At 56.9% G+C, this 20,505-nt stretch overlaps 1 protein-coding gene across 2 annotated transcripts in view; it reads right to left on the bottom strand.

Moving 5' to 3' along the window:
* Positions 1 to 1,616: 1,616 nt before the first annotated feature.
* Positions 1,617 to 20,505, bottom strand: part of BRD4 (bromodomain containing 4) — an 87,586-nt gene continuing 68,697 nt past the window's right edge. The window contains exons 8-20 of one of the 2 annotated variants that reach the window (XM_061421789.1): positions 20,280 to 20,495; positions 19,549 to 19,748; positions 18,976 to 19,271; positions 17,800 to 17,910; positions 8,706 to 8,758; positions 8,189 to 8,570; positions 7,004 to 7,597; positions 4,720 to 4,832; positions 4,459 to 4,621; positions 4,192 to 4,322; positions 3,830 to 4,035; positions 3,506 to 3,740; positions 1,617 to 3,230 (exon numbers count right to left, since the gene is read on the bottom strand). In XM_061421789.1, coding sequence (XP_061277773.1) covers positions 3,162 to 3,230; positions 3,506 to 3,740; positions 3,830 to 4,035; positions 4,192 to 4,322; positions 4,459 to 4,621; positions 4,720 to 4,832; positions 7,004 to 7,597; positions 8,189 to 8,570; positions 8,706 to 8,758; positions 17,800 to 17,910; positions 18,976 to 19,271; positions 19,549 to 19,748; positions 20,280 to 20,495 — 2,769 coding nt within the window. In that variant the 3' untranslated portion in view covers positions 1,617 to 3,161. Of the gene's footprint in view, positions 3,231 to 3,505; positions 3,741 to 3,829; positions 4,036 to 4,191; positions 4,323 to 4,458; positions 4,622 to 4,719; positions 4,833 to 7,003; positions 7,598 to 8,188; positions 8,591 to 8,705; positions 8,759 to 17,799; positions 17,911 to 18,975; positions 19,272 to 19,548; positions 19,749 to 20,279; positions 20,496 to 20,505 lie in introns of those variants that run through there. The other variant, XM_061421790.1, reaches the window with a different exon arrangement.

The raw sequence follows: 20,505 nt of genomic DNA, 5'->3' as shown, positions 1-20,505 counted from the left end.
TACATTGCGTATCAATGTACAAACAGTTGTTCACCTCACATTTATCACCTACCTTTTCTTGCACAGTTAGCCTGTATCATGGCTTTGGTTTCACTTACATTTCCCATCAAATCAATTTTCCAACCACTTGATCCAGGAATCCCTCCTCCTGAGGCCTCTAACCTGGCTGCTGCACACACCAACCAGTCATAGCTGGGGGGTGTTTGTGGATCTCCCTTCTGCAGAACACTGACTCCTACATTCCCCCTACCCACACCCATCCCCAAGCTCTACCCTTAGACAAAAAGACAGCAGTAGTCACAGGATGATAATTTTATATTCAGTACAAATGTTTATTTTTGCAATGAGAACTGCACAAAAAAAAAAAAAAAAAATTTTAGTATATAAGTGAAAAGTCTACGAATTCCCTTCTACAAATGTCTAAAGTGTTTAATACAAGTCTCAGATTCACTGACATAATTATTGGCCAAACGATCCGTGCATACAGTACAGTATGGGCTCGTACACACCTCTTACTCTTGTATAGAACTAAGATTTCTAGTACTGTGGGAGGGGTTGGGAAGTGGCCAGAGAAATTAAATAGTAGATCCAAGTTCTAATAACAACCCAGTTAGAGAAACACCCTTCAGGGAGGTGTGGAGAGGGCCATGGCAGAGTTAAATCTTTAGAAGGAAGGTGCAAACCGTTTCTCCAGCTAAACAGACTTGGCCTGGGCAAGTTTCTGAACAAAACACGGAACAAAAAATGAGAGTGGGATGAGAAGGAAGAAACCCCATGGAACCAAAATATAAGTCACACTTGAACCAGCACAGTGGTTTGTTTATAAGGAAGTGCTGTGGGAGGGGGAAGAGGGTAGGGAGGAGTGTGGAGCAGGAGTGGGGCAGGTCTCTGGCTGAATGCCTGAACTACATATACCATCAGTTGGGATGTTTGGCAGATCCCAAACCCAAGATACAGGGCCTTTCTGCTTGAAAAAAAGGAGAGTGTGGGTTAATAAACAGTGCTGGAAATGTTTCAACCACTGTGTCTTTGCATACGTGTAAGTGATAAACTTTCATCTCACATACTGGGGGCTGCTCTTGAGTACTGCCCTTGCCCTGTGGCTGGGGCATGTGTGTACAGATGGGTGCACAGGCAGGCCCAGCAGGGTGTCCACCCAGCAGGCTTGGGGGTGGAGTGGGGTGAGGATCCTATCTGGGGAGATGTACATTATCTAAGTATCTTGTTAACCCTGAGCTTAAATGAAAGGAGTTCGGCAGAGGCAGGCAAGGTGGGAGACGTGGCTCAAGTCCTTTGGGCGAGTGGGAGATCAGGATGGAGGAAGGGCAAAGGGAAAGAATACTGTCTGGACTTTGGCCAGGTTCTGCTGGAGCATGTCACCAACTTCGAGTCCACAGGGAGAAGGGATACCTGGGCTCCCAGTTAACAGCTTCAGTCTAGAGGGAGCAGCTCCTGCCCAGGGACAGGCCAGGTGGTCCCAGGCGGTAGTTCTTGTACCAAGGTGGTGCGTGCGTGTGTGTGTGCGTGTGTGTGTGTGTTGGGCGGTGGGGGGGGGCGCAGACTTAGCCTAGGCAACAACAGGTGGTTCACAAAGAAATATCAGGGAGACGCCAGCATTAAAAAAGAGAGATGTGTTTATTCCATGATCAGTACAGACCAAATGCATATTCACCGTATGAAAGTCAAACCAGTCAATGACTCCAGAGTTTGGCCAACACTGAGGCGCCAGCGTCATGGTGTAGAGTGGGTTCTCATGGCACGCGTAACCTCACCAAGGGCTCCAATTATAAAATTAAAAAAAAAAGTCGGGAAGGGGCAGCCGGTTGGTAGGGCCAAGCGCCAGGCAGGGAGTCTCTGCCTCAGTCTGTGGCTAATGGCCCCTTGTGCCCACCTCACCCCCTGGCCCTTCCTCTCCTGGTTTAAAAAAAAAAAAAAAAAACTCAAAAAACTCAAAAACAAACAAAAAAAAAACCCCAACAGATTTTACATTAAAAATAAAAAGAAGCCAACAAATGGGGGGAGGAAAAAAGAATAAGAAAACGCAGCTTTCTGGTTTTATAATTAAAAACAGACTAGTAAAAGTTTGAAACTGAGTAAAATGTAGGCAGTTTTTTTTGTGTGTTTTGTATTTTGTGTGTGTGTGGGTTTTTCTTTTTTTTTTTTTGAGTTTTTTTTACACCAGTTTGGTGGAGTCACCAACAAACTTCAAACAAAGATATGCCAACTATGTTTCACTACACAGTACAGCCACGGTCACACACTACCCACAGCGCGGTGGCAGCCGCCGCTCAATGAGGAGACGATCACACCATTTCAGAGATAAGCAGTGCCATTGTGTCTGGAGGAGAAGAGAGAATTAAAAATAAAATAGAATTCAACAAAAAATATATATATAGAAAAAAACAAAACAAAACAAAACCAGAAACACAGGTGGGAAGGAACTGACTTTGGTTGGTGGCCTCACTCGCCAGGCGAGGCCGGCCCACACACACGCGTGTGACAGTCACCTCGCTCCAGATTGCCATGGACACACACACACCTCCACGGCACTATTCCCTTTTGCACAAGCGAACACTTACAGAGAGCGGCTCTCAATTAAAGGCTTGTGGGGGGAGGGGAAGGGAGGGGTGGGGTCTGTTCAAGGCAAAGTCAGTGCCAGCAAGGGGGTGGGCCAGCGCCCTTGCCACCTCCAGCTCTTGCAAGCCTGCCCTGGTCTCCTGGGTGTGGGCAGCGGCAGCTGGGGTGTGGGAAAGGACTCCCGGTGGGCAGGACGTCACGAACGTCACGCTCTTGGGGACAGTAAACCAGTCACGGTGGCGGCAGCAACGATGTCCTGTGTATACTGTGTAGACATTTGGCAGAGAGAAGGGCCTCTGCCCCACACGCGGGGACTCGGGGCTTGGGTCTAGCCGGCACTTGCTCATGGCGAGGCGTGCCCTGTGCCGATGTCCTGTGGGGGTGGCAGGACGTGCGGCTGGCTGTAAGGCAGACAGGCTCTGCGATCCTCAGCTGCCCACCAGGCCTGCCCCAGGCATAGCATGCAGGAGAGCCAGGCCTGAAGACACCCCCTCGCCGCTGCTACTGCCTCCGTTGCTGCCCCTAACACTATGGAGAGTCAACGTTTTGCCAGGAAATCAAAGTCAGAAGTCACCCAGGTGCTCTCAGAAAAGATTTTCTTCAAATATTGACAACAGATCACTCTGAAAATTCATGTCAATGGTAGCTGCCATCTGGAGGAGAGAGGAGGGTAAGAGGAAGTGAAATTTCGTGCTCTGCCCTTGCTCCCAGAATCCCCGCCCTGCCCTCCATCGACGGCTCTCCCCACAAGCCCACACTGTAGTACTTCCTGAATCAGGCCTGAGCACCCTGGAGGCCCAGAGGGCCAGCACAGCACAAACAAGGAGAGCTCGGCCCCCGCCACCTCCTGGACCTCAGGGTCCCCTTTCTCAACTCCCCCAGGGGTGGATCTCTTCCCAGCAGTGCCCAGCAAAGCCCCCCGGCTCACCGCTTCCCGGCGCCTTCGCTCCTGCTCCTGCTTCCGGGCCAGCTCTCGCTGCTGGTCCAGCATGGACTGGGGCTGGGAGCTCCGGGCCTGGGGGGCGGCGGCGGCAGCTACAGCAGCTGCCTGTTGCTGCTGCTGCTGCTGTTCCTGGCGCTGCTGCTGCTGCTGCTCCTGGCGCCGCCGTGCCTCCTCATGGGCTCGCCGGGCCTGCTCCAGCGCATCCTCATCCTCCCGGCTCCTGAGCAGGGCAGGGCTCTGTGTCAGCATCCACATGGGGACAGGTTTGAGCCCAGGGAGCCCCACGCCCCACCCAGATCCCACGCCCACCTCATGCGCTCCTGCCGCAGCCGCTCCTTCTCCTTCTCTGCGTGCTCAGCCTGCGCCTTCAAGGCCTTCTCGCGCTCCTCCTTCTCTCGGGCTGCGCGGCGGAACTGCTCGAAGCTGTCGCTTGAGGACTTTGCTGTGGAGGATGGGGTGGTGGGATGCTTCTGCACCAGGCTAGCCCAGGAGCCCATGTTCTTGATTTTTAGGTCCTGTGAGACAGATAGACCACGGGGCTGGTGAGGCACTCTGCTGTGCCTGGACTCCTCAAGAGGCCTGAAGTGTGAGGATGCACCCACCCAGGCAGCTCCCTGAGTGCCCTGGGTGGGGTGGGAGTGAAGGGCATTCATGGCTCCAACTGCTCCTACCTTTTTGGGTGCAACTGGCGTCTTCGGCTCCTGTTTCTGTTTGTCCTTGTCTGGGGCCCCTGGTGGGGGTGCATTCTGCTCAGGAGGCCGAATGACAGGCCTCCCGACATCCACAGGCTTCATCTCAGGCCCTGGAACACAAACAGCCCATGGGCCTGGGCCCTACCCACCTCAGCAGGGCATGGCTGACCGGCCCACAGAAAGCTCACACCCAGTGCAGGCTCCCGGAGACCCTCAACCTCTGCAGGGGTTGGAGAGGGCACTCACGCTGGGGCAAGTGGACAGGGGCCTTGATGCTCTCCGGGTGCTTGGGGGGCTCCGGCCGCAGTGAGGGGCTGAAAGGCTCACTGCGGATGATGGGTGAATGGATCTTCTCCTCCTTCACCACCACCAGAGGCTGGGGCTGGACCACAGAGGCCGCTCGGAGCTCCTGGGACAGCACAGGCATGGCAGCTGGTGAGGCAGACAGCCACCTCTGGCCCCGCCTGTCCCCACCCCTGGGGGCTGATGCCCAGCCCTGTCCTTTACCTGCTTCTTAGGCTGGACATTTTGCTGGGGTGGCGACTGGTGGGTCAGGCTCTGGAACTGTGGTATCTGGGGGGAATGTATCATAAGCGGGGAGGGGGCTTCACGGAGGTGACCTAAGAGAAGGAACAAGGAGCTTATCAGCCAATCTGGTGTGGAGGTCACAGGCCCTGAGCCCAGCCAGGGAAGCGCCACAACAGCTCAGCCCCTGGCACCTCGGGCCCTCTGCTCACTGTGCTGTGCTTAGTGGCTCAGTTGTGTCTGACTCTGCAACCCCATGGACTATAGCCCACCAAGCTTCTCTGTCCATAAGAATTCTCCAAGCAAGAATACTGGAATGGGTAAATTCCTTCTCCAGGGGAACTTCCCAACCCAGGAATCAAACCAGGGTCTCCTGCACTGCAGGCGGATTCCTCACCAGCTGGGCTCATTATGTTCACTGCGCTCACTGTAAAACAGGGCTCTACGGAGCCATGAACTCAATTCTGGTTGGTTGATAGCACTGTGTGTCAGGAAAAACAGCCTTCATTAAGAAACTTTAAGAAGTACAGATACATCTGGGCCTACGTGGGGTCTGGACTTAAGTCCTTTTTAAAAGTTCTTCAGGTGGTCCGATGGTACGATCTGGGTCAAACACGACGGATGTCAGTAACCCCACAGAGCAGGCAGCCTCGGTGCCCAGCTGTCCCCATGTGACTAGGCCAGTCTGCCTGGACAGCTGCTTCGGGTCTAAGGCCGGACCCCCAGGAACCTCCCCAACACAACTCAACCTGCAAGGCCCACAGAGTAGGGAGAAGGGCCCGGCACACCCACCTTCATCCAAGCCAATGCTGGGGGGACCCAGGCAGCCTTGGCCCAGGCCTGCCAGAAATCCACAAACACACAAGTACAACAAGCCCCCTCCGGCGGGGGGGGTCGCTCCCTTGGGAGCCCCTTCTGAGGAGGATCTAGCTGATGGCTCCCAGGCCTGTGACATGGAGGCATCTCCTGCCTCCTGGTGGCTCACTCAGCAGGACCTAAAGGGGAGCCGAGCAGCCTGGGGCAATGCCTGCAAGTTGGCCTTCCCCAGAGTCGCTTGCCAAGCCTCCTTGGCCTCCAAAAACTTGGCCTTTGACCCAGAGCCCCCAGCTGGACTCCAACACACATCACTCCCTGTGACCCAGTCTAGGCCACAGAACTCAAGCGGAAATGGGCCCAGGGACTGTAAGCACAGGCAGCCAGAGGGAACCTGCCCTGCTCCAGATGCTGACTCTTCCAAAGGTATCTCATCACCAGACGAGCCCTGGTCTCAGACTCGAGGAAACCCCCAGCCATCTGCAAGCTGCTGGGACCGTTACTGGTCTTCCCGAGAAACGACGGCCAGCTGCTCTCAGCTCAGGGTGCACAGCGAGCCACTTGGCACCTACAGCTTTTACCAGGTTTAGGAAAAATCACAGCCTTAAGCCAACAGCTTTATTCAATTTGTTGGCAGCACCCACAGCACCCCTCAGGTCAGGCTGCACAGTCTATGTGCCAAGCCCAGGACCCTCAGCTCTGACCCTCACATGTCACCACACCATGAGGCATCAACAAGAATACTGCCAGACTGTTTTGGTCAGAGACACCTAGAAAACAAGTATTCAGGAAAGGCAGGAGGGCTTGGCCTGCCCGATGCTGCTGACTGAAAATGGGCAGTGGAGGTCAGGCTAGAGACTGGGAGCAGAAGACACGAGTGGTTTCCCAGAAAGTTGTGCGCTACCTTTGGGCTTCAGCCCAATTCTCCCTGACATGTTTCCAGCTCCACCAGGGGGGCCTCCTGACACCAAAAGCAGAGCACCTTTTCAGGCAGGTATCCAGAGAGCCACTGCTGCCCAGATTTGCTCCTGGCTCAGCCTGGACCTTATACCCCACTGTTTGTTAAACCAGCTCCTGCTCATCTTGGTCACCTCCAGGAAGCCTGCCCCAACCCCCAGAGGCAGAGGAGGTACCTTCCTTGGGCTCTCAGCTCCCCTTCCTACAGGAATCACCATGCACTGTAATGCTATCTTGACTGTGAGTTCCAAAAAACTGACCAACTGAGGGCTTAATCTGTCACCTTGGCTTGAAAGCAAGATGCACACCTGATTAAAACACTGTATCACTGCCTCTTTTCAGCTGTGTCTCTCCAACCAACCCAGAGCCTCCGAGACTTAGCTCTGAGCTCACATCAGCCTGCTGTGCCCAACTGACCCACCTGGCTCCTCGGGGATGAGATTCTGGGCCTGGAGCCAGCCTCCCCAAAGCCCGGGGGCAGGGTGGGGACACTTACCAGTGGAGTAGGGGTCTGACTTGTGGTGCCGGGGTGAAGGGTGGTGCTGGATGACTTGTTGAGGCTTGGCAGGCTGCGGCGGGGGTGGCTGCTGGCCTGTGGGTGGGTGGGGTGGCTGCTGGCCAGGGGGCGGCGGGGGCTGCTGGATGTGAGCGGGGAACTGCATGGGCTGCATGTGCACAGGCCGTGGGGGGGGCTGGTGCTGCTGCTGGGGTGGGGGCTGGGGTTGGGGTGGGGGTGGGGGTGGCGGCTGCTGCTGCTGCTGCAGCTGCTGCACGGAGGGATGGGGAGGGGGGGGCAGGGGGGGCGGGGGCTGCGACTGCACCTTCACGGAAGGGAGTAGTGGCGTGGGGGGCTGCACCTTCTGCAGCTGCTGCAGGTAGAGCTGCATCTGCATGGAGGTGAGGGGCGGGGCAGGCGGCTCTTCGTCCTCCTGCAGCAGCACTTGGGGGGGCTGAGCCATGGGGGGCTGCGGGAGGAGGGGTGGCTGGGCCAGGGCGGGCGACACAGTGGGGGGACGGGAAGCCTTGGGGGGCAAGGCGGCAGCTCGGTTACTGGGCCGTGATGGCTGCTGAGGCAGCGCGTTGTGCAAAGCTGCAAGGACGGGAGCCAGGTGGTGAGGCTCACACACTGTGCGGCCCCCAGCCCAGCCTTTCTCCTCCATCCCGCCCTCTGACTTGTCTCCCTTCAACTGGCAACCTCTCCCCACCCTCCTTGGCTTCCCCAGAACTCGAGAGTCAGGATGGCATCCAGGGAGGGCTACAGGAAGAAGCCCCCCCCCCGCCAGCATCATCCTGCCCTGTGCTCCGTGCCCCTAACTTTCCTCCCTCCCCTCCAACCGTTCCACTCACCCTCCAGGTCTTTCGTCATCCCCACATCCCTTGCAGGATGAGAGTTCATGCCCTCCCACCCCTGACTGGGAGCCACAGAGGAGTCCCATCCTTTCCCACCTCGCACTGCGAGGCCTGGCCCACCAGACCTGAATCAGTATCTTCTGCACCAAAGCACGGTCTCTCCTCGCAAGGCCTGTCCTGTCCACACTTCTGGCATCATTTCCAGAATGGGGCCAAGGAGCGGCTAATCGACCCCGAGCAACCAGACAACTGAGGCTAAGAGGGATTCTACCCGTGGCTCAGAGGAGCCCGTCACCGTACTAAGACCTGAGTGGGCGCGGTCACCGCTCACCTGGAGGAGAGACCACCGAGTGCTGGTTGAGATGAGGCGGAGTGCTGTGCTCAGGAGGCTGGGGCAGGTGAGGGGGTAGCTCGGGCTGTGGCAGGTGCAGGATGGGCTGGGTGAAGTGGCCGATGGGGTCGAAGACACTGCCTGGAAGCTGGGGCTCCAGCACAGGCACCTGGGCGGCGATGAAGGGTGGAGGCGAGGACTTCATCGCGGGGGCCGCCTGCTGTGGCATGGAGGGGGGCGGGGGCGGGGCCGGGGGCTGCTGTGGAGGCTGCTGCTGGGGCGGCGGCGGCGGCGGCGGGGGCTGCTGGGGTGGCGGTGGCGGCGGGGGCTGGGGCATGGGGGCCGGGGCCTGCTGCATCTGCTGATGGTGGTGGTGGTGGTGCTGCAGACAGACAGGACAGGCTGACATGAGGTAGGCCACAGTGTCTGGGCCAAGCACAGGACCCCTCCCCGCCAGGGCCCACACAAGCAGGCAGCCACTGCCCACCTGCTCAAAGACACCCCTGAAACCACCTACCTTCTTCTGCTCCCTCCCAGGGTGCCCCTTCTTTTTTGACTTCGGAGCCATCTCTGTGGAGGTAAAGAGAAGGCGGTGAGGCTCTAAGGGAGAAGACTGGGAGTGGGCCTTCCACGCAGAGTGAGGAGAAAACAGAGGGTGAGTTCAGGAGAAAGGCCAAGTGACAGTGAGAGGGAGGGTGGCCGGGTTCCGTCTGGGAGGGGTTACAGGGGAGGGAAAGATGTGTGGGTGTCACCTACCCATTTGCCTGCGGCTTTTTTTCCTAGCGGGGACCATGCCTAGCTTCCCCACCAAACTCCAGACCATCAGCTTCATGACAAGAACACACCCAAGCGTGTGGGGGACTGAACTACGAGGGACCTCCTGGCTCAACCGTCTCCCCTTCTTGGCTAGTCAGAGGCCTCCACAGGGATCTGAGCATCTGCACCCCAACCTGCTTCACCCTGGGACCACCACGGTGCTTGAAATGATCTTATCCATTTAAGAAACTAGTAAAGTAAGGCTCAGAGAAGTTGAGGGACTTGCCCCAGCCACACAGCCCAAAAGTAACAACTCGGCAGCCTCCAGCTGCACTGCCCTCTGACACTTGCGCCTTCCCATTGTCCCAGGAGAAGCAGATATGTACAGGTGGTGACAGGGACCACTGGTGCCAGCACGGGCCAAGGCCCTGGCCACAGAGCCGTGGGACAGGCGAGGAGAGCGCTGCCAAGCGGGAAGTGCTGACAAGCAGGAAGTGCTGACAAGCAGGAAGTGCTGACAAGCTTGTGCATTTTGTGGAGGGAGAGAAGCCAGCCAGCCAGCCTCTCTGGACGACCCAGGAACCAATGAGGGAGGCACTCGATGCTGTGGCCAGCAGAGTCAGCGGCCACTGGCCAGACTCCTCTTCCTCTCAGGAGACCAGCCTCAGAGAAGTCCCTGTGTTGGGACATGGTTCATGTGCTGTAGGGAGACAAAGTATGTGTCCTGGCTTCTCAGGAGCCCATGGCTTGTTGCTGCCACTGTGTGGGCACATCTGGGGTGTGCCCGTCTCTGTGAGGAGTGTGCAAGAGCCATCCTGAGCCCCTCTACCCCACCTCTATAGAGCTTCATGCTAAGGAACTTTGGCCCACAGGATTCCCCTCGCCAAACACCGCTGGGTGCACATCCTGGAGCGGGAGACAGGGAGGGTAAGCCTGGCCAGGGCTCGAAGGCTGGGAAGGGAAGCCACCGACCACCAGGTGGGAGCTGGGATCTCGTCGCTTCGCGTGGCCTCCCCTGCGCTCCTCACCAGGGTACCGGCTCTTGCCGCTGGTGCTGGAGGACACATGCTTTTTGCCCAAAGTGGGGCTAGCTCCGCTGGTAGCTGCTTCACGGAGGGCAGTGCTAAGGAAGCTTTGGAGAGGCGTACGGCCTTGGTGTAGTGTGCCACTTAGAGGGGTGAGGGAGACCTCGTGCCCTGCCAGAACTCACCATTCCATGCAAGAGGTAAGACAGTGACACAGAACTCTGCGGCTACAGACACGTTTTTACCTGAGTGGCAGTGACTAGGGACACCTGGGGTGGGGGAACTGCAGGCCCAGCCCCAAACCCAGATACTAGAGACACCAGGATACAGGGCTCAGGACTCTACAGGTCACGTATGAGACCTGGTAGAAAGGACACTCCAGTCACAACGTATGAAGGGAGCATTTTGGGTAATTTGCAGGATTGGGCCACGAGCCAGGTGTCTGGGACCTCGGGGTGAAGGAACGCTGGGCCACACAGAAGATGGAAGCCCAGGGCTGAGGGGACCCTACACACACAAGGCTGGAGCATGGCACACAGGAGGAAGAGGACGGGGCGTTCTCCCAGGCCGGGCTCCCCTCCCAGGGTAGATGCCAGCAACAGAAATTGCAGCTCAAGGGAGGCTGGGGGCAGGAAGGCGGTCAGTGCATTAAGTATGACCTGGATAGGACACTGTGTCGCAGGGAAAAGGTTGGATGGGGTTGAGATGGCCTTTCATCTCATAGCCTTGGTGGGGAAAACACTTTTTTCCAACACAGAAGAGGGACAAGTGGCTTTGAGCCCTCACCACCTCCCTGCAGCCATGAGCAAGAGAGGCCCACTGGGGGAACTAGAAGGGACAAAGTGCAATGGGGCCCTTAAGGATCCAGGGAGTGGGTATCAGCTGCCTTAGAAAGGTCACCAGGAGTATCACCCCCAAGCTGCACAGAAGTGCGGGGTAGGGCTGGCCTAGAGCGGGAGAGAAGGTGGGAGGCACCCAGCAGACCACCAGGACCAGAGGACTCAAGGGGCTGGCGGCAGGGACCAAGGGGTGCTGGAGCCTATTTGGGGCTGTCACAGCTGGCTCACATGCACCACTCGCCTCGTGGTAGGAAGACAAGACAGGAAGTGTACAACTTCACCACACACCAGCCCCAAGACACCCCCCACACAAAACTCTCTAGAAAGGGTTACATGAAGATGGCCTCAAGTACTGTGTGATCTTTATTCCATGAACATCTTGAACTCAACACAAATTTCAGCTTTACATAAGATGGTAATTGTACAAAGAATTAAAACGTTTTTGTAAAATCTGATTAAAACACTGATTCCTCCCCACTCCCCCACAACTCAAGGGAAGGAGACAGGACGGAAGGCAAGGGCAGAGGTGCAGAGCCCCTCAACTGAACAGACTGGAAGCCTCCGCACCAGCAGACACCCGGCCTCCCACCCTTCCCTAGAGCAACTTCTCAGGCCCGGCTGGCACCGGCCAGCGCCCGCACACTGGAGGCTGCCGAAAGGGTGGGCGGGCTTCTGCTCGCTCTGCTGTTCCTGGGGCATCGGTGCCAGCCCGAATCGAACGATCAAGTTCTCTGTCAGACGGAAGCACCGTGGGCAAGGACAGGACCCCTGAACAGAGAAGATGCAAGGATCACATAGGAAGAGCTGGCCTGGGGCTACAGCCTCTGTGCCCACGAGCGGGAAGGGGTGGGGTGGCACACAGGCTGACGCCATGGGAATCTAGCCTGCCATTTGCTCCAAGACGGCAGAATCTTCCCAGAAAGACAATGCCAGCAGCTTCCCAACTGTCCTGTGGGAATCTCTGGGCATGAAGCCCCCGGACCCAAGCCAGGCCAAGCAGTACTGGAAACATCAGGAACAGGCCAAAGGGCAGCTCAAAATAGTCTGTTTGGCAAACGAGCTCAACTGGAAGCTGACCGGCTGGAGAATCCGGGAGCAGCTGAGGAACTCCCAAGTATCACTGCAGGGCCCGAGGGGCTCCAGGGAGGCTGAGAGCAGAACCCAAGGCCAAGAGCAGTCTGGGGCTGTTACAACTGCTTGGGCTCAAGGTCCCAAGGAGCTGGGGAGGGGGCCAGGGCTTCCACACAGGCACTGGCCAACTGCACCTCCTCAAGCCCACTCCAAGGTGCAGGAGGAGGCTGATCCCAAAATGCCAGGAGACGGTCAGGCCTCGAAGTACACACCAACTACATTTAAAACAAACGCTATTCCTTAGGGGACTTTACACGCCAGGCAGTTTTCTGCTGAGATGCTGGATTCATGACCAAAAAAGGGCTGATGTTTATTTTTAGAGCCAAAAAAAAAAAGCCTATCCAGTGCCTCTCAGAGGGCTTGGATGATGTGGCCCACCCGGCGGCTCCCATCACTCTTGGGGGCTGAACTGAGGGGAGTACCTGCATGGGCACGAAGAGGGCCCAAAGGCTCCAATGCCCTCACCACTGATTGGTCCAGCCCTCTCGTGCTACTAGCCCAGATCTCGACCCCCAGCGGGGGCAAGGACTGTGGGCTGCAGGAGTCAGGTCAGCCGGCGGCACGGCCACGTCTCCCCAGATGTCCCTCACTCCCGGCCTGCCTGGCAGCTCCTGCGGTCTGCGTCTATGTACCTGGGAAGAGAGGGGCAAGGAGGCCGCCTAGGAGGTACTTTCCCTGTGCGACTTTAGGAGAAGAGGCCAAAGAAATTGGGAAGATGCCCAACAGACAACAGTGGGAACGATGAAAACAGAGAGAGGACTCCAGGGGGCTGTGGGTCAGCTGTGGCTGGTGGGCGCCTCTGGCCAACAGAGCCGAGTGGGCCACCAGAGAAGGCAGGCTGAGGGACAGCCCCAGGGAGCCGTGGGCCCAGCTGGCCTCGCCTCTAAAGCCTCGCTCCTCACTTGGGGAAACTCTAGATGTCACAATGTTCTTCCTGAGGCTGAGTTGAGTGAGATCTTTCCTGGGCTAACATCATTGGAAGGTCCAGGAGGGAAGCAGTTAGGATCCAGAGTCCCCCCAAAAGAGGGAGGGGTGGAGACAGAAAACGCATCTGTGACGGGCGGGGCCTTGCACACGGAGCAGCACCGCATGAATGTGTGTGCAGGGGGATTGTCATCACCCTCTGGGAGATGCCACCCACTCAGAGGACCCCAGACGACCAGGGAGGCTGGGCAGAACAGCCAGGCAGTCTTTACACAGGAGGCCCGGGCGGGCGGGCAGCCAGGCAGGCAGCCTTCCCGGAGGCGGGACTAGGTGTGAGCTGCTGGACATGACTAATCCACCCCGGGGGACAGGCCCAGGGCTCTGAGGAATTCCATAACTTGATGGAGTCCTGTCCCTTTCACGGAAGAAAATGGACTTAAGCTATAGCTTGCTGGGAAGGAATCTGGAACTGAAGACCGTTTTATTAAGAGTCCGTGTCCAATGATTAGGCAGGACCTACGTAGAGGGAGAGAGAAACCAGTGTGAGAGAAATGGTGTGGAATGTACCGTTCAAGTCATAAAGAACAGAAGAACTGCAGACCAAGCCAGCCTCCGGTGCCCCGCCTGCTGTCAGGGCACGAGAAGACAGCGCCGCAACTGGGAGTTCCACCCCTGCCTGGCCAGCTGCGGGTGGGGACAGGCCCACCTTCCCCTGAAAAGGGCCTCAGATCAGGCACGCACAGATGTCTCCAGAACCGCCTGAGCCCGCTCATGCCTCTAGACAGAATGGCTTCCAGTAACGAGCTCCATGTGTGTGCACTGCGTGCTGGGGTCTCCTTTGCTGGGCTCTGCGGCTGAGAGATTACCCCGCCTGTCCTCTCCTTGCCTCACTTCTGAAGTCCTGCGTGGTGTGCCACACCCACTGGGCACCCACGGATTCTGTCCTTACCCTCCAGGGTCCACTTTTCTGCACCCTATCTCAGCGAGGTAATGCTGACCCTGCCTTGGGGCTCAGCTGGAAGGAGGGAATGCCCCTAAGAAAGGAGCTCTGGAGTGCAGGACCTCTAGCTAACTAGCCTCTGCATTCCTCTGAACTCCAAGAAACAAGCAAAACTATAAAAAAGAGGAGCCAGTGACATACACTGTTAAGGAAGAGAACAAATTAAAAATAAAAACAAGTTGAGGAAGAAAGTTGTCCTTTCTTTTTTCCCAGGCATCGAATGCAGCTTCCTTTGACTGGGGAGAGGGGCTGGGGCTCTTTCCCACCCACAGAGCAGAGCAGATGCTTCTGTTAGAATCACGGATGCAACCAACACTGCACTCCCATGATCCCCAAGTGTGTGTGTGTGTGTGGGAAAAACCCGCCCACCGGCTGCTCTCTCATTCAAGGCACATTCCACAAGGCGCGCCCTCGCCCGGGAAGCCCTTGCATCCCTCCCTGCATGTGTGTGGGTGTGAGGGGTCGCCTGGCACTGCAGGCAGATTGGCTATAGCCCCATCCTCCAGATCTCTTCCTATCCCCACCCCCGCCAGGGACTCAGCCCTTCCCCAAGAGCAAGCATCACACCCTTGGAGTGGGCAGCAGCAGGCCTCAAGATGGGACAGGAACCGAGTCATTCCAAGACCCAGGGTCGCGGAAGTTGAGGTTGGTTGTCTAGGAAGAATGCCCCACGGCCTCTGTCTGCACTTTCCAGCTCAAATCTTTCCAAAACATAAAGCATTCCTTTTCCCCCTGGAGCTATTAAGAAACACCCACATGCTCCAATCCTGGGAAAAGGAAACCAGGAGACTAAAATAGCTGGTGCATGCTCTCTCTGCAACTAGAAGACCAAAACCAAGTCCAGGAGAATGCTCTGAACTCCTATCCTAGCCTAGGCTAGGGATGCTCCTGAGAGGGACAGGAGGTGGTGTCCAGCCCTGTGTGCCCATAAAACCTGTGGGTAGCACTGGGGAGGAGCCAGACATCAATCAGCAATGGGATGGGGTAAAAGTTTACGCTGGCTCAGGGGTAGTGGGAGGGTGGCCCTTGTACCACTGTCTTTGTCCCAATACTAAACCTCTCAAGCAGATTCAGAGTTTAAGCACAATCAAAGCTCAATGGAAGACTATGACTCAGGTAACAGTTGGGTTCTAAAGATGTGGTGGGTCTGGCCAACAGTGCTGCCTGCTGCTCACGGGAGGAGGAGCACATGGTGCCTGGGGCGGAAAGACCCCCCCTCCCCTCTGACCCCAGTCTGTGGATGCACTGCATCCCTGAACAGTAGCCCTGTCCCAACAGCCAGCCCCCCTGTCCTGAGCAGTTGGCAGCATCCTTGTCTATGGACAGTGGCCAGAGATGAGACCACGTACCACTGCCCTAGCCCCAAGTTAGTGCCTCTGGTCAGTTTCTTTTGGTGATTTGAGTCCTGGGGCTGTGTTGGCAGAACTGACAAATACAGGCCCTTCAGGAATTTCGGCTCTAATCCAAATGGAAACACAAGAACAAGAAGGGCGAAACAGTTAAGCCCCCAGAGACCAAGAGAAATCCCCCCAGTGCCCCCCACCAGGCCCCCACACCCCTCCCTGCCAAGGCAGAACCACCTGTACCTAGTCACAGCAATCTACCCAGCTCCATGGACCCCACATGAGGAACCACCCAGCAAGTAAGCAGTTTCCTGTGCAGGAGGGTGGTGGCAGACAGCCCATCCCCTGGAACCAGGACACGGGCTCCCACTTGGAGCCTGGGGCACCTGAGGTGCAGGGCACAAACCTACAGGGTTGGTCCCTCCCGAGAGCAGAAGCTCTCAGTCGGTCCCCGGAGCACACAGATGGCAAAGGAAAAGGCAGAACCACAAAGACAAAGAACGGCCTCGCAAAACTCAAGGTGGGGAGGGCGCCTGGGGAGAAGAAGGAGCTGAGGCAGCCGAGGGAGCCGCCAGGGCTGGACTGCTGGAGCCTGGGAGCCTGCAGGCTGGCGGCTCCAAGACTGTAAATCTTGCCCTCTTTCCCGCCAGGACAGCTGTTCCCAGGACTCTCAGATTACTTGTTGCACAATCTTTCCACTTTCTTTAAAGGAGGGAAAAATGTGAAGGAAAAAAAAAAGTCTCGGCAGCAGCAGAGAGCTGCTGGAAATGCCGTCATGGTTACTCCACAGGAGGTGGCATCAGGCGGGGTGCAGGGCACTCAGAAGCTCAGGAGTCAGGGACAAAGGCCACAGTCCGAACTCAGGACTGGGACACCAAGGTGTGATGGTCACGATGCCGTAAGGCGCCACGCTAGGCGTGGGCCTGGTCGCGCGGGTTTTAGCCCTCAGGTCCTCTGCCAATTTGAATCTCTGGGGTTTTCTCTGGTTGCTCAGATCCTTAGGGGAAAAGGCTGCAAAACCCCTAGTAGGAGAAGCCTGCTAGAAAACACAGGAGGTACAAAACCCCAGAAGCAAAGGCAAACCTGAGGTTTGGCTGGAACTGAGAGTGAGAGGTCAGCAGCCACCTGGAATGCTAATTAGGCCCAAGAATACAGCCATTCACCCTGGCCAGTGCACTGGGCCCTGGCCCAAGGCCCCACTCTGCCTCAGCAAGCACGGGGTATGGCTCCCCCTACTGGCCAGCAGATTTTAAAAACACACTGGAAAAGGGAGCTGGTTAGGAAGAAAGAAAAAGGGTAAAGGATAGAGACATGACCAGCAAACTACCCACAGCAGTCTCTGCATACAACAGGAGCTCAATAAATACAGAATATCCTCAATGGATTTCACATCACTTGGGCCCACTGAAAGGAGGTAGTCCAGAGCACTGATGTCCTAGAGAAGGCTCCCCTCCCCCGTCCCCTGGGAAACCTAGAGTCCTTACAAAGGGAAAGGAACAGTGACAAGGTCCAGGGGACCCCTGCCCCACAAGACCCACACACCTCAGAGCAGCACCACTCTTCAACTGCTGCAAGTAATCCTCATACCTCCTCGGCACCACCGGATCACATTATCTATCTATGTGAACTAAGTGGAGCTTGTCATTTCCTTCCAGTTACAGTAAAGTACCAGAGACAGGATTAGGCATACGGAAGAATACGCCAGGAGCCTTGCTGCCCACTGTGAGGTGCACACTGCAGCCTGCCTGGAGGGACTGGCCCAAGGCAGGCTCGTGGGCGGTTTGCAGACTGCTAACTCAGCCGATGAAGACACCTGCCTGCCCACCAACAACCCTATTCACCCAGACACAGAAGTCAGCTCCACCTCAGAGCAGCCTAGTCACCAGGCTTCTTCTCAGCCTCTCCTCTGGGCCAGTCTGAGCATCAGCTCCCAAGAATAACCAGAAATGCTTGTGTCTGGAGGAAAGGTCCCCTGCCCCACCACCGGCACAGCTCTCAGCATCTCCACCTGCCCCCGCCTCCCACGTCAAGGCTGCTGCTTAGCCGCACCAGGGGGCACACGTGCACGCCCGTGGAGCATGGAGAGAACGAACTGTTAAGAAATACAGGACACGCATGTCCAAGTGCGTGCAGTTAGGAGCAGCCAATGCAGCAGCGAGCAAACTCCGGGGAGAATGGCAGTGCTCTAAGCCCCGGGAACAGCGGGGCCAAAAGCAGGCTGCTCCACCCCTGCCGAAGCACATCAATGGAAAGGGCCGAGCTGCATGCAACAGTGCTGCCGGGGGACTCTGAGGCTGGGCGGGGTCACGCCAAGATCAATTCCATCATCTGCCCCTATTCCTCCTTTCCCAGGGCTCTGCAGTGTTAATACCACTGGCCACTGGTCTCCGCCCCCAGCCCAGGTCAGGGGTGGGGTGGAGGTAGGTGCTGGGATACCCACCACCCTAGGTAGAGGTCAACATGGTGACCAGGAAGATGGACAGACGGGAGGGCCCAGCAGGTTCTTATGACTGCCGTCTCTGCTCTCTGGTAGCCTGGACACAGCGTGGAACACAGGCAGGAGTGTGGTGAGACAACATCAAAGACACCTAACCTGTTTCAGAGTCTTCGCTGTCAGAGGAGCTGGACTCGCTGGTGCTCTCCGACTCTGAGGATGAGAAGCCCTTCATCTTGGAGGAGCCAGCAATGACATCAACTTTCTCAGCTGCAATAAAGCAACGGGGACAACAGAGTCAGGCAGGGCCCAGAGCCCCATGAGCCAGAGGGCTGCTCCCAAAGACCGGCTGCTGTCCTTCCAGACCCCGGCCCAACCCACACTTCCCAAGGGTGCAGCTAGCCTGGCACCACCCATGCCAGCCAAAATCCTGGCTTATACTCAACTTTCAAGGCCCATTCAATCTCTCAAAATTCCCTCTCACAGGATTCACTGAGGATCAGGAGACCAGGACAGGAGGGGACTCCCTAACAAGGCACTGCTGGGAGTATGCTCCCTCAGCTACTTTTCTGGCAGTGGGGAGAAGACCTAAAGGGGACACAACAACCAGAGACAAAGCAAGACAAGGAAAAGGCCCCAGGGGACCTCCCAGCACCTCAGCGTGCAGAGTGAGGTTCGGTGTCACTGTGTGACACCCTGAACAGAGGGGAGGGAGTACCAAGGACCCCAAGTCAGTCTGGGCTGGAATGAAGGCTGTGTGCAAAACCCTGACTCAGATCCTAAATTCTACTGGTCCTGAGACAAAACTATGAGCCAAGACAAGGCACTGATAACACCAAAGAGCCACTTCAAAGACTCGCAGAGCGGGTCACAAGGAACTAGAGAAGACAGCAGGCAGGTGCAGTGCCAATCTAATGCTTTTCTCCTAGCCATGTCCCCCACCCCAGAGACCCCAAAGAGGTGTGTGTGGGGGGGTGCCTTCTGGGGAAGACTCAGAAGTGGCAACTGAGGATGAAGGCTGCTGCTGGTCAGAGCAAGGCTTAAGACCCCAAGGGCCATCTGCCAGAGAGGTCAAGAAAGGCGCCCCACAGCCTAGGGTCGAGTTTGATGTCACAACCCTCCAGAGGCTTCTATGTCGAGGACACAGACTTCATAATCAGAAATTTAAATAGCCTGCAGAGGGAGAGGGCCGGGATTGGAAGGCCAAGTTAACTAAAGGTGCCAATGGGTCTGGCTAATAGGGGTGCAAGGGCAGCGCCTGGCCCCACCTGCCAGCCCTCTCCCTCACCCGGGACTGGGAACGCCCCAGCCCCACCCCAGAGGGCCAAAGGGCACCTTGAGGTTTCCTCTTCTTCCGCAAACAGGAGGTGACGTAGCGCTCCAGTTCACGCAGGGTGGATGGCTTCAGGGTCTCGAAGTCAATCTCGATCTCGTCGGGGTTGGAGTTCTTGAGGGAGGGCTCCCGCGACTGAATGATGTGCACCACGCGGCCCAGCTTCTCGCCAGGCAGTTTGTTGATGTCCAGGCTCAGCTGCCGCTTTTCCTCATATGACATGGGCTTGCATTTGTCCTCTTCCTCCGACTCATAGGCGGGAGGGGGCTTGCTCTTCAAGGGTGCTGGCTCCTTCTTGCTATGAAGGGGTGATGCAGATACCGTTAGGAATGGGTCTCTGCAGGAAAGTGGGGCACCCATCCCTTCGTTTAGGGCTTGGGGAGGCTTCTACACCCCCTCCCAGTGGTCTTCACAGGGGACAGGGGACGCTGGCAACACCCTTCTGTGAGTGCGGAGCTGTGGCTGAGACCAAGACCGGTGAGCTGGGGGCATCTCGCTGCCCACCATGCCCTACCATCCTCCCCTCAAGGCCCGTCCCAGGGAGGGGGCATTTGTCAGGCGGGGCGGCCACAGACCTCGTGCTGCTGTTACTGCTGTTATTTTTCTTGGTCTTTTTGGGAGGAAGTTCCTTGGCTTTGCTTTTCTTATTCTCCTCCACTTCCTCTTTCTTTTTGTGCTTTTCTTTTTTCTTTTCCTTTTTGTCTTTCTCCTTTTTCTTTGGTTTGTTCTGCTGGGGCTGTGAAAGCGCTGCAAGCTGCTCGTGCACGGCTTTGAGCTGTGGTGCAGACAAGCAAGACACACTCTTGTCATGACCTGCCATCTCACCAGCTATCCGCGGGGCACAGGCCCACCCAGACCCTTGAACCCCCAAGGCAGACCAGTGTCCTCCTTGTCAGAGGAGCTGACACTCAAGCCCCATGACCATCCTTGGTCCCAGGAAGAGGGTCCCTAAAGTGGCTGGGCAAGTGTATAGACATGTGTGGGCTCTAAAGGCCAAATTGTAGGGAGATGACCATCCAGGAGGCCCCAGGAGACGGACAAACTGGCTCAACCACCTCCTTCCAGACACCAGAAGTTCCAGAAGCCTGACTTCTGCCCAGAGAACGGCCACATCAGCCCACATCCATACCCACAGTGTACATATAAGTATGAACAATATGCACTTGACTAGGCACAGGGGGACCTGGTGGCATGCAAAGCCAAGGGCATCATGCGGACACCTCCCTCTAGCAGGGCTGCCCGGGCCATGGACTGGCAAGGCCAGAGGTGGGAGCTGGATGGAGAACGGGGCTGCCTCTGCCCTCACCTGCTCCTGGAGCTCGGCCAGCCGCTGGGCTCGCTCCTCCTCGGAGTCGTCAGTGGAGCTGTCACTGTCTGAGGAGCTGTCGCTGCTGCTGTCACTGGAGGAGGGCGGGGCAGCAACCTTGGTGGGAGGCGGCACCACTGGAGAGGACACGGCCACTGCAGGCTCCTCGGGCTCATCTGGCATCTTGGCAAAGCGCATCTCGAACACATCCTGGAGGTGGGGGAGG

The sequence above is a fragment of the Bos javanicus genome, chromosome 7 (genome assembly GCF_032452875.1).
Source record: "Bos javanicus breed banteng chromosome 7, ARS-OSU_banteng_1.0, whole genome shotgun sequence".
In the NCBI taxonomy this organism is placed as follows: domain Eukaryota; kingdom Metazoa; phylum Chordata; class Mammalia; order Artiodactyla; family Bovidae; genus Bos; species Bos javanicus.
The sequence above is the reverse complement of the archived record's forward strand: the minus strand, read 5'-3'. Positions and strand labels throughout refer to the sequence as shown.